At 49.4% G+C, this 13842-nt stretch overlaps 1 protein-coding gene across 4 annotated transcripts in view; it reads left to right on the top strand.

Annotated features, from left to right (window-relative positions):
• The first annotated feature begins 3065 nt into the window (after positions 1-3065).
• Positions 3066-13842, top strand: part of LOC146797056 (uncharacterized) — a 190852-nt gene continuing 180075 nt past the window's right edge. The window contains exon 1 of one of the 4 annotated variants that reach the window (XM_085629669.1): positions 3066-3517. In XM_085629669.1, coding sequence (XP_085485795.1) covers positions 3412-3517 — 106 coding nt within the window. In that variant the 5' untranslated portion in view covers positions 3066-3411. The remainder of the gene's footprint in view (positions 3518-13842) is intronic. The other 3 variants (XM_085629671.1, XM_085629670.1, XM_085629672.1) reach the window with 3 other exon arrangements.

The raw sequence follows: 13842 nt of genomic DNA on the forward strand, positions 1-13842 counted from the left end.
GTGGCTGAAATGGATGTTGTGCCTTTCTGCGAAGATGGGGTCGAGGGTGAGTCCTGCCTTGTGGGTGGGGGTGGTGACGAGCTGTTTCAGTCCGAGGTTGTCCAGGAGGGTGGAGGAGTTGGGGTCGTTGAGGTTGTCGGGTGGAAGTTTAGGTCTCCGATGAGTATCCACTGTATACATTGAGGCCTTGTTTAATTGACCTTGTTCATTCTGGTCACTATGGTATATATAAACTAAGGAACATTTATGAAATGATTGTTGGTAGCCAGGTGTGGATTTTGTGGAGAAAATGACTGAGGAAAGGGTTAGAGTATAAGATCAGAACACACCTTCCATGGTATGTAGAGGTTTACCTACAGGCACATGGGAGGAAGTGTCTTTTTAAACAGTAGGACCATTACAAGGAGGTTCTGGTGCTGCCTATTTATTAGTGTTGGTGAGCATGTTGTTTCAGTTGCCAGAAGTAGCATTGCTAAATGACATAACGAGTAACTCAATTATGAAATTTTTGAAGGAGGTTTTCAGTAGGGAAAGCAACCCCAGGTCAATTGTGACTGATAAAGGCATTCGGTTAACTTCACATTAACTTTATCATCCCCAAGCCAATGGTATGCATGAGAGATTTATTAGGAAATTAAAGGAAAGTGTATCTGGCCAGGAGTGTGGGGAACAATTGGAAAGAATAAATGAAAGTACCCATTGAAGCTTTCATATACACTCCTCTCTCACCAACGGGACTCACACTGCTTGAATTATTCAAAGAAAGTAAGCTTTATACATTTGTTTGCCCACCATGGGTTAGAGAGAGTATGGAGAATCAAAAGGGTGATGTTGGGAGTTTACACATCTTTTTGAAAAGGAGTTATCGAAACAAATATCTCGGAAAGTGATTTTTTACTTAAGGAAAGCTGGATGTGATCTGGGAGTAGGTGTTGGAGGTACGGTGGTGGTAAAATATACAGAAAAGAGGGGGTTCACAGTTTAGGGTTCCCCTTAAAGTTATGAAGATGTTTAAAGGCCCCTTAAGCTTAAGGTTGGTCACATCTGGAATTTGAGCCACATTGCTATTGTAAAGAAGTGCTAGATATACTGTATCTATTGTATTGGCATCCATTTTAATATATATGTTTTGTGTTTTCCTGGGTATCTGGTCTGTGTTGTTTGTATGTGTTTTGACCTCTAAATATTTTTCACTCCTTTTTTTTGTCTTGTTCTTTTCGTAGGTGGTGGTGTGTGGTATCCCTGTTCAGTATGTCGGTTAGCGCACTAGGGGGTGTATGTATCAAACCCTTTTCCCGTTCGCAAACGGGCCGATTCTCAGAATCGGCCCGTTTGCAAACGGGAAAAGGCCTTTTGGGATGTATCATCCCAAAAGGACTTCGCAAATTAGAGAATCGCAAAATTTGCGATTCTCTATTTTGCGATTGCATTTAAGGAATCGCAAATTGCGATTCCTTAACTGCAATGTATGAAGCCTAGAAAAATTGCTATTTGGCCGTAAGAAATCGCAAATTACCACCAACTTCAAGTTGGTGTTAATTTGCGATTTCATTGAAAAATGCACTTTATGGCATTTTTCAAAGTGCCATGTGACGCACAGACATGCCCTTAGGGCATGTATGTGTGCCACATGTGCATACATACATATTTCAGGGGTGCAACAGGGTGTCCTTTTGACACCCTAGCACCCTTGAAATTGCATTCTCATTTTGCGATTCTCAAATTGCGAATCGCAAAATGAGAATGTCTTCCCATTCATTCCTATGGGCCCCCTAGCCGATAGGAATGAATGGGAAGGTTTTCCTTAACTGCGATTAGCAATTTGTTAATCGCAATTAAGAAATGCCAAGGAATCGCAAAACATTTGCAAATTTTTTATTCCATCCCGTTTTGCAATTCTCAAATAGCGATTCCCTAAAAATAGCTATTTGAGAATTGCAAAAACGGAACTTGATACATATGCCCCATGATGTTCTCTCAATGCAGTGCCATCAGAGTTCTTAGAATATTTATTGATGAGAGTCCTGCATGATAACAGGCGGGCGCTTGTTCTAGCCGGCTGTAGGCTGGATGGCTGGAGTTCATTTTACTGAAGACTAAACTTGCTCGATCCTATCTGCAGTTCTTTATTTTGTGAAGAATCTTCACCACACCACGCCAGACCATTTTCTGCCTTATTATGCCAAGTCAATGAGGTATAAGTTTGATCCTGTGGCACACTTAGCAAGGGGCCCACGTCTGGGCATATCCTTGGCCACTCAGGACGTTGCATAACACACACAGAAGGTGATGGGAGGAATACTTTCACACAGTCCAACCACTGGCAATCCAGACTCTAGACAGAGGCCCGCCTTATACAAATCAGTCCTGACCCTGCTGCTCAGGGGAAAAGTCCACCCAGAGCTGCAGGAGGCAACACAAGCAACCCCAGACCGGGTTCAACCTTTTGTGCGGCACAGCGAACAAGAGACCCATGTCTGGACATACCCTTGGCCACTCGGGGTGTTACATAAAACATACAAAAGGTAATGGAGGATCCTTGCAAATGGCCGAACCTCTGGCAATTGCTCGGGTATCATTCCAAACCATTGGATTGATTTGCATAAGGCGGGCCCTGGGTTTGAGTGGCACAGTGGGCAAAAAACGATGGCTTGAAACGCTACCCTGAGCTAAGGGCATAACCCCGTCTGAGGTCTGGAGGAGGCCTTGCCAGGCTGTTCCCATGAGCTGCAGGGTCGGCACAGATCTGCATAAGGCGGGCCTCTGTCTAGAGTGGCACGGTGCGTGAACAGCAATGGTTTGCGTGCCTGCGCCCCCTGGCTCCAACGTCTGCAGCTATGGCCCTAACGCCGCCTCCTATCCCAGAGCGTTTGTCCGCGGCTTGACTATTTGCAAGTATTTATTCCTCCCATTACACTGGGGTTTAAGCTGCTAATTGAGCCTCTGGAACACGTCAAGAGAAAATGCTGTTTAGTCTATTTCTTGACATTACAGATAAATGAACTGTGGTACGGTGAGAACCACCCCCTCCTGCTGCATCCTGCTGTTTCTCACCTCTCACTGACAGACTCGTGGTGTGCACTGATTGGCACGTAACTTTCCTGCAACGCTGCCGGGCGATGTATCTGAGGCGCCCGCCTTAGATAAATCGGTATGCACAGGATCACACGCTCTCTCTTTGTCTTCTGGGGAAGCCGGGATAATTAACCGCAAGCCCACTTCTAAAATTATCCCGGGCTTTTCTGGGTTGGTATCTGCGTGTGGGCCACCGATACTCTGCCCACTCGGCCTCGGGTGCTTTCACTTTCGCCGCTGTGCCAGCTGCGGCGCCACCGAGGCGGCATTTCCCGTCAGAGGCTGTGGGAAGAGGAGTCGGATCCCTGGCGAGTGGAGACTGTGCCAGGGCACGGGATGGACACGCGCGCGCTGACGGGCGACCTGCTGGAGGTGGGCACACTGGCAGCTCAGCTCAGGTGGTACTGGGAGCAGGATGGCTCAGCGCAGAGGCTGCCACCGGGTAAGCAGGGCGGGGAGGGAGGGAGGTACCATGCCCCCTGCACTCACACTTTAGCCCCCACGCCGGGCCTGGGGAGTTCTCCAAGCAATGGCACCTTCTTTGCATTCTGGTGCTTGTGGGGGAGTCACAAGAAAAATGAATGCTCCCCACTTGGAACGTACCCGAAGTAACACCGAACCAGCGGGTCAGGTCGACACTCGTCCGGGGAGCAGGGTGTGGGACCGTCTTTCTTTAGTCCTTTCCTTCCATTTCTCAATTATTGTCTTTTCCCACCCACCCTTCCATTTTCTTTCTCTCCAGCTGTCTTTCAGTCCTCTTCCACCCATTCACCCTTCTTTCATTCTGTTATTTTGTGCCTATCTTTTCCCCTCCTTCCTTCCATCCATAATTAATCCACCCTTCCTCTTCTCCATCTGCCCGTCTCTCCACCCTTCTTTCCTTCCCTCCATCATCTGACCTGCTACCCACCCTTCTCCATATCCGTCCTTCTCTCAGGCATCCATCACTTCTCCATTTATACATCTGTCCCTCTCTCCTTCCACCCAGCCATCCATAGCTCCATCCATCCTCTCATCTCTGCGTCTATCTCTCCGTCCACCCTTCTGTCATCTACCTCTTTCCATTCGTCCTCTGTCCATCGATCCATCCTTCTTTCCATCCACCTACCCCTCTACCTCTTATCCTCCACTCCATCATGCTTCCCTCCATCCACCAACATACATATCTCTACCTCTTATCCTCCTCTCCGTCCATGCTTCCCTCCATCCACCTACCCCTCTACCTCTTATCCTCATCTTCGTCAATGCTTCCCTCCATCCACCTACCTACCCCTCTACCTCTTATCCTCATCTCCTTCAATGCTTCCCTCCATCCACCTACCCCTCTACCTCTCATCCACCTCTCCGTCCATGCTTCCCTACCCCCTACCTCTCATCCTCCTCTCCGTTCATGCTTTCCTCTATCCACCTACCTACCCCTCTACTGCTTATCCTCCTCTCCATCCTGCTTCCGTCAATCCAGCTACATACCTCCCTACCCCTCTACCTCTTATCCTCCTCTCCATCCCTCCTTCCACCTACCTACCCACCCACCCCTCTACCTCTTATCCTCATCTCCGTCAATGCTTCCCTCCATCCACCTACCCCTCTACCTGTCATCCACCTTCGTCCATGCTTCCCTTTATCCACCTACCCGTCTACCTCTTATCTTTATCTCCATCCATGCTTCCCTCCATCCACCTACCCACCTAACCCTCTACCTCTTATCCTCATCTCGTCCATGCTTCCCTCCATCCACCTACCTCTCTACCTCTTATCCTCATCTCCGTCAATGATTCCCTCCATCCACCTACCTACCTACCCCTTTACCTCTTATCCTCATCTCCGTCAATGCTTCCCTCCATCCACCTACCCCTCTACCTCTCATCCACCTCTCTGTCCATGCTTCCCTCCATCCACCTACCTCCTACCTCTCATCCACCTCTCTGTTCATGCTTTCCTCTATCGACCTACCCTACCCCCTCAACCTCTTATCCTCCACTCCATCCCTGCTTCCCTCCATCCACCTACCTACCTACCCCTCTACCGCTTATCCTCCTCTCCATCCTGCTTCCGTCCATCTACCTACATACCTACCTACCCCTTTACCTCTTATCCTTCCCTCCATCCACCTACCTACCTACCCCTCTACCTCTTATCCTCATTTCCGTCAATGCTTCCCTCCATCCACCTACCCCTCTACCTCTCATCCACCTCCGTCCATGCTTCCCTCCATCCACATACCCCTCTACCTCTTATCTTCATCTCTGTCCATGCTTCCCTCCATCCACCTACCTACCTACCCCTCTACCACTTATCCTCCTCTCCATCCTGCTTCCGTCCATCTACCTACATACCTACCCCTCTACCTCTTATTCTCATCTCCGTCAATACTTCCCTCCATCCACCTACCCCTCTACCTCTCATCCACCTCCGTCCATGCTTCCCTCCATCCACCTACCCCTCTACCACTTATCTTCATCTCCGTCCATGCTTCCCTCCATCCACCTAACCCTCTACCTCTCATCCTCATCTCCGTCCATGCTTCCCTCCATCCACCTATCGCTCTACCTCATATCCTCCTCTCCATCCCTCCTTCCCTCCATCCACCTACCTACCCCTCTGCCTCTTATCCTAATCTCCGTCAATGCTTCCCTCCATCCACCTACCCCTCTACCTCTCATCCTCCTCTTTGTCCATGCTTCCCTACCCCTCTACCTCTTATCCTTCTCTCCGTCCATGCTTCCCTCCATCCACCTACCAAACTACCCCTCTACCTCTCATCCACCTCTCCGTCCATGCTTCCCTCCATCCACCTACCCCTCTTATCTTCCTCGCCATCCCTGCATCCCTCCACCCACCTACCTACCCCTCTACCTCTTATCCTCATCTGTCAATGCTTCCCTCCATCTACCTACCCCTCTACATCTTTTCCTCCTCTCCATCCCTGCTTCCCTCCATCCACCTACCCAACTACTCCTCTACCTCTCATCCACCTCTCCATCCATGCTTCCCTCCATCCACCTACCCCTCTTATCTTCCTCGCCATCCCTCCATCCACCTACCTACCCCTCTACCTCTTATCCTCATCTCTGTCAATGCTTCCCTCCATCCACCTACCTCTCTACCTCTTATCCTCCTCTCCATCCCTGCTTCCCTCCATCCACCTACCTACGTCTCTACCTCTTATCCTAAGCTCTGCCAATGCTTCCTTCCTTCCACCTACCCCTCTACCTCTTATCTTCCTCTCCACCCATGCTACCCTACATCCACCTGTCCCTCTACCTCTTATTCTCCTCTCCATCCCTGCTTCCCTCCATCCACCCACCTACCCCTCTACCTCTTATCCTAATCTCCGTCAATGCTTCCCTCCATTCACCTACCCCTCTACTTCTCATCCTCCTCTTTGTCCATGCTTCCCTCCTTCCACCTACCCCTGTACCGCTCATCCTCCGCATCCGTCCATGCTTCCCTCCATCCACCTACACCTCTACCTCTTATCCACCTCTCCGTCCATGCTTCCCTCCATCCACCTACCAAACTACCCCTCTACCTCTCATCCTCCTCTCTGTTCATGCTTTCCTCTATCCACTTACCCTACCCCTCTACCTCTTATCCTCCTCGCCATCCCTGCATCCCTCCATCCACCTACCTACCCCTCTACCGCTTATCCTCCTCTCCATCCTGCTTCCGTCCATCCACCTACATACCTACCTACCCCTCTACCTCTTATCCTCCTCTCCATCCCTCCTTCCCTCCATCCACCTACCTACCCACCTTTCTACCTCTTATCCTCATCCCCGTCAATGCTTTCCTCCATCCACCTACCCCTCTACCTCTCATCCACCTCCGTCCATGCTTCCCTCCACCCACCTACCCCTCTACCTCTTATCTTCATCTCCATCCATGCTTCTCTCCATCCACCTACCCCTCTACATCTTATCCTCCTCGCAATCCCTGCTTTCCTCCATCCACCTACCTCTTATCCTCATCTCTGTCAATGCTTCCCTTCATCCACCTACTCACCTACCCTCTACCTCTCACCCACCTCTCTGTCCATGCTTCCCTCCATCCACCTACCCCTCTACCTCTCGTCCTCCTCTTTGTCCATGCTTCCCTCCTGCCACCTACCCCTCTACCTCTTATCCTCTTCTCTGTCAATGCTTTCCTCCATCCACCTACCCTTCTACCTTTTATCCTCCTTTCCACCCTTGCTTCCGTACATCCACCTACCCCTCTACCTCTTATAGTCCTCTCCGTCCATGCTTCCCTCCATCCACCTACCAAACTACCCCTCTCATCCACCTCTCCGTCCATGCTTCCCTCCATCCACCTATCCCTCTTATCTTCCTTGCCATCCCTGCATCCCTCCATCCACCTACCTACCCCTCTACCTCTTATCCTCATCTGTCAATGCTTCCCTCCATCTACCTACCCCTCTACCTCTTTTCCTCCTCTCCATCCCTGCTTCCCTCCATCCACCTACCCAACCACCCCTCTACCTCTCATCCACCTCTCCATCCATGCTTCCCTCCACCCACCTGCCCTCTTATCTTCCTCACCATCCCTCCATCCACCTACCTACCCCTCTACCTCTTATCCTCATCTCTGTCAATGCTTCCCTCCATCCACCTACCTCTCTACCTCTTATCCTCCTCTCCATCCCTGCTTCCCTCCATTCACCTACCTACCCCTCTACCTCTTATCCTAAACTCCATCAATGCTCCCTTCCTTCCACCTACCCCTCTACCTCTTATCCTCATCTCTGTCAATGCTTTCCTCCATCCACCTACCCCTCTACCTCTTATCCTCCTCTCCACCCATGCTACCCTACATCCACCTATCCCTCTACCTCTTATCCTCCTCTCCATCCATGCTTCCCTCCATCCACCTACCCCTCTACCTCTCATCCACCTCTGTCCATGTTTCCCTCCATCCACCTACCCCTCTACCTCTCATCCACCTCCGTCCATGCTTCCTTCCATCCACCTACCCCTCTACCTCTCATCCACCTCTCCATCCATGCTTCCCTCCATCCACCTACCCCTCTACCTCTCTTCCACCTCTGTCCATACTTCCCTCCATCCACCTACCCCTCTACCTCTCATCCACCTCCGTCCATGCTTCCTTCCATCCACCTACCCCTCTACCTCTCATCCACCTCTCCGTCCATGCTTCCCTCCATCCACCTACCCCTCTATCTATAATCCTCCTCTCCGTCCACGCTTCCCTCCATCCACGTACTCCTCTACCTCTCATCCTCCTCTCTGTCCATGCTTCCCTCCATCTACCTGCCCCTCTTCCTCTCATCCTCCTCTCCGTCCATGCTTTCCTCCATCCACCTACCCCCTACCTCTCTTCCTGCTCGCCGTCCATGCTTTCCTCCATCCACCTACCCATCTACCTCTCATCCACCTCCATCCATGCTTCCCTCCATCCACCTATCCCTCTACTTCTCATCCACCTCCGTCCATGCTTTCCTCCATCCACCTACCCCTCTACCTCTCATCCACCTCTCCATCCATGCTTCCCTACATCCATCTACCCCTCTACCGCTCATCCTCCTCTCAGTCCATGCTTCCCTTCATCAACCTACCCCTCTACCTCACATCCTCCTCTCCGTCCATGCTTCTCTCCATCTACCTGCCCCTCTACCTCTCATTCTCCTCTGTGTCCATGCTTTCCTCCATCCAATCAATCAGGATTTTGTATAGCGCAGCCACTCCCCTGATAGGGTCTCAAGACGCTGACCCAGCTACCTCTTATCCTTCTCTCTATCTGTGCTTTCCTCCATTCACACACACTTCTATCGCGCATCCTTTTCTCCATCCATCCACTATCGACACCCCTTCTCTCCATCCCCATGCGCATCTATGTTTCATCCTTAACTCTCACCTCCCACCCCCTTCCTTGTGTGCTCTCTTGTAGCTCCTCCCATAACTGCATCATTCAGTTCTCTGCCATAGACCTGCTCCGACTGAAGTCAAAGGAGCTGTAAACACCCCTGGGGCATATTATCAAGAAACGGAGTTAAAATTATCGCCGAATTAGCGGCAGAAAACTACCGCTAAAGCGGCGTTAATGGGCTTGATAATATGCCGCAGAGAATTCCCATAGAAGCCCATGTTCTGGTGTCAACATGGGCATCTATTGGAATTCTCTGCGGCATATTATCAAGCCCATTATCGCCGCTTTAGCGGCAGTTTTCTGCCACTAAAGCGGCGATAATTTTAACGCCGTACTTGATAATATGCACCCCTGTAAGTTCTTGTCATGACACAGACCATCCCAGTAACGCCCCCACCCCTCGCGCGAGCTACTAATGTGAGGGGTGGCCTGGGTGGCAGGTTCATGGCGCCTCCGCTTTGATGATAAATATCCAGGGCTTGAAGTGGGCCGGGTCTCACCGGGTCTGAGCCCCGGCAGTGTTTTTTTAAGTGGGCCTTGAAACGGGTCTCTATCGGGCTCTGTTTTGTGCCCTGGCACAGGCGGTCCGTGTTTTTTTCCCAGACTGCAGTGACCACGATGTGCGCGTGGTGAACGTTGTAGAGGAAGGGAACTCCTTTAAAGAGAGTCATTTTCTCTCGGGATTTCCCTTCTATTTTTGAAACTCAGGAGCAGCAACATTGTCGTCGTGTCACCAGGGCTTTAAGTGGAAGTTTTTTCAATATTATATACAAGCTATAGTTGCTGCTTATTTATCGTATGCAGCTAGCAACCATTGACAAAGCAAATGATTTGACTTGTATCATATATCTGGATGGAAGGACAGGAGCAGCAAAATACAAGTCGGGCGACACACTATACTAAGCACAGATTTTTAGCTTATGTGTTTTTAAGCCACGCCCTTAATTACATTGACCGCGCCCCTTTGAGAGATTCCCCCAGTTTTTTCATCCCACATAAAGCCCTGTAAATATCTATTGTGGTGCTGAAAGTCACTGCGTTTGTCACAGCAGCCTCCAAGCACGTGCCAAGTGTTGTGCTCGCCAAGAGTCCATTGGCACGAGGGCTCCGCAAGGGTGCATCCCTCTGTCCCCTCCTGGGCGTCTCCGTGGCGGCCTCCGCACCTTCCCCTTTAGCAATGTATCGAAGTACATAGCCAAAGTGTGTGTGTGTGTGTCTGACTTCCATGCACTCTGACCATTTACTCCCTTCTAATGTTACCAGGTAACTGGGACGCCATCTCGAATTTAACAGCCTAATGCATTCTGGGATTTGTAATATTTATTTTTATTCTGACAGTTGTCCCCCCACCTGGAAAACATTTTTTATGAAAGGAAAGAAAAGGGCTGGAACATGACGCTACTGATGATGACATGAGGTGATCTGCTAAGCTTAGCCCCTACTTCGACCCTCTGCTGTACACCCTGCTGTAAAAAACAGGTCCTCAATCAGGGCTGGGGGTGGAGGGCGCAAATTCTTATTGCAAATGATAAGATTGCCGCCTTGCTCACAAAGAGCGCGGTGCACAGAGGTCCAAAGTTCTGTGGTCAGAATAGAGAGGGCGCATCCGTCCACCAATGAGAACTGTGGGTTCTGATCCCCATCAGGGCGAGAGGATGTGGTCTTAAGGCTAGAGCTGCCGACTTTGGAGCTGGGAAACCAAGGTTCGAGCCTCGGGGTCGACTCCACATCCTGTGATTCTGGGCAAATCACTTAATCTCCCCGTGCCTACCAAAAAAAAAAGGAATGTGTCCTTGTGTAACGTAGCTCATGTAGAGCGCTTCAATACCTTCGGGTCAACTTCGCGCTATATAAATCTGCAAAAACAAAAAAAAAACGTCTCTGTAGAAAGATGGACCCTCCCATGCCAGCAGCCGGGGCAGGAACCTGTGATCTGGAAGGAGGAATGCAGCAGCATTCAGGATCATTCAGGCAAGGATCAGGCAGCGGCCAAGAAGCAGCAACATCAGCAGGCCCTGAGCTTCAAGGAATGGGAATACTGCTGCAGCAGTATTGATGCTACTGCGTAGCATCAATCCGCTCTCGGAGAGCGATCTTCTCTCTCTTCTGCACTCTTACGGACCCTCTCTCTCCAACTCCTTTACGTCCTCTCAGATGACCATCCCGACTATCCACTCAACCCCTTCAGATCTGTTACCCACAACAACAGAGGAGTCAGTGATAGCAACCTAAGAAGAATCCCTCTCACTCAGGACCCCTCCTCTTCCCTCATCTCACCCCGTCTTAAATGCACACTTCTAAACTGTAGATCCGCCTCTAGACACGCAGCTCATATAGCTGACCTCATCATTTCACAGGAGTTGGACATGTTATTGTTAACTGAAACCTGGTTAACAGAATCTTCCACCCCTCTCATCGACATCCTAGTACCACCCGACTACGACATCATTAGATTAGACAGAACGGACAAGATAGGGGGAGGTATAGCCAGTATACATCGTAGCAACATCACCGTAAACAGAGCCATATCACCTATTTTCCCCTCGTGTGAATACTTATGCCTGGACATTAGCTGCAATAGCAAACCAGTATGCTCACTCCACATAATCTATCATCCTCCAGGAGACAACCTCCTCTTCACCGAACACCTCATGGACATGATCTCTACTAACAATTGGCGGCAAAATACCCAAATATTCCTTGGCGACTTCAATCTACATTGGAATGACAACAATGACGCAGCGGTCAACAGCCTCAAAAACTTCCTGGATGATCTAGCCCTCATCCAATCCTGCAACAGCTCGACACACAATAAAGGTTCAACCCTTGATCTTATAATCTCCAAAATTGACGTCATTCAGTTGGAGTCGATCCAACCCTGTGACTGGTCGGACCATCATATTATCGCCTTCTATATAAAGGAAACTATAAAATTCAACTCGGCTCAATCCACAAAACCAAAGATCTGGAAAAGAGACTTGAAAAAACTCAACCCCAACACATTATCCTCTTCCAGTTACAACCTGCTTCTGCCCCCTGACGTCCATGATCTCAGCAACCACTACCTCAACGCTATGACCACGATAATCAATGAGGTAGCCCCCCTGCAACTTAAGAGAGTTCCCTCTAAGCCCTTTGTACAACGGTCTTCTTCATGAGGATAGACAGGCCCTCAGAACCTTGGAACGCAACTGGAGATCAGTCCCATCTGCTAATCACCTTAAAGTATTAGGGAAAAAGAGAAATGCCTACTACGAAAACATCAAGCGCACTAAAGCAGACTTCTTCAGCCACCAATTAGACCGAGCAAAAAATCGTCCCAAAAACTTTTCGAATTAATCAAAACTCAATCCAAGGACGCACCTCAACGGCTACAAGACCTAGCTCGCCCACAACCCAACTGTGAAGAATTCTCTACCTTCTTTAATCAGAAGACTGACAACATTAAGAAGGATCTTCTCAATGACCGATTACTACACACTGCTCCTCATACAAAAACCACCACCTCACTAACCGCGCCATGCCAACTCCCCCCTAAGCCTGGCCCAAAAAACGACGCAGCCTGGTCTTCCTTTGACACGTACACTGAAGACGCTTTTAGGCAAGATTCTCAACGCCCTGAAACCGGCCAATCACCTCACTGACCCTCTCCCTGCAAACGCTGTCAAAGACCTTACACCATGGCTTCTTCCACTTAGGCCCAAAATCATTAACAGTCCACTTCAACAAGGTTGCATCCCGGACTCGCTCAAAGTAGGTCAAGTTTCACCCATCGTTAAGAAACCTACAGCTGACCCTACGTCCTTAACAACTATCGTCCTATATCCAATATTCCCACCTTGACCAAATTACTTGAAAAATGTGTACACCGCCAATTGACTAAACACATTGATCACTTTGACCTCATAAATAAACACCAATCAGGTTTCAGAGCAGGCCACAGCACTGAATCAGCCATGACACACATTATTGACGATGCGTTACAAATCCTTGACCAGAACGGATCGTGCTTACTCATCCTACGAGACCTATCCTCAGCCTTTGATACGGTCAAACACCAGAACCTAATAGATCTCCTGGAGCACAGAATGGGTTTATCTGGGACAGTGTTAAACTGGTTTACCTCCTTCCTCCATAACCGTACACAAAAATTCAAGGTCAACAACACGCTCTCCAAATCCTTACCTGTAACATTAGGAGTTCCGCAAGGGTCCTCACTTTCTCCGACATTATTTAACCTGTTCATGGAACCTCTCATCGAAATTCTTCATGCATCTAACGTACAATATCATATGTACGCGGACGATACACAACTCTATCTCAAGATCAACACCCTAGAAGACATTAAGTTGCTTAACTCCACATTCAGGAACACCCAGTCCTGGCTAGCAGAAAACCATCTCAAATTGAACGCTCTAAAAACAGAATTCCTCCTTATAGCTCCACGTGCCAAAGTCCCCTTAATGCAAGACTTGATCAAACAGCTTACTGCACTCAACGTTCAACCAACCATTGTGCACTCAGCGAAATCTTTGGGAATTACTCTTGACAGCATCAACACTCTGCAAAAACACATTAGCAATGCTACAAAGGGAGCAAACTTCCAGATAAACACATTGAGGAAGCTGAAACCCTTCCTGCCAGTCGATGACTTCAAGCTGGCAGTACAAGCTCTAGTCATCCCTCGTGTGGAGTACGGAAGCGTCTCCTTATGTGGCCTCCCAAAAGCTTCAACAGCGCCCCTAAGAGCCTTTATAAACGCTGCAGCAAGACTCATCACTGGCTCGAAAAGAAGATCACACATTTCCCCTGACTTAAAATCCTTGAACTGGCTTCCGCTTGAAGCCAGAATCCACCTAAAAGTAGTGTGCATGACGCATA

This window comes from Triturus cristatus, chromosome 10, assembly GCF_964204655.1.
Source record: "Triturus cristatus chromosome 10, aTriCri1.1, whole genome shotgun sequence".
Classification (NCBI taxonomy): Eukaryota; Metazoa; Chordata; class Amphibia; order Caudata; family Salamandridae; genus Triturus; species Triturus cristatus.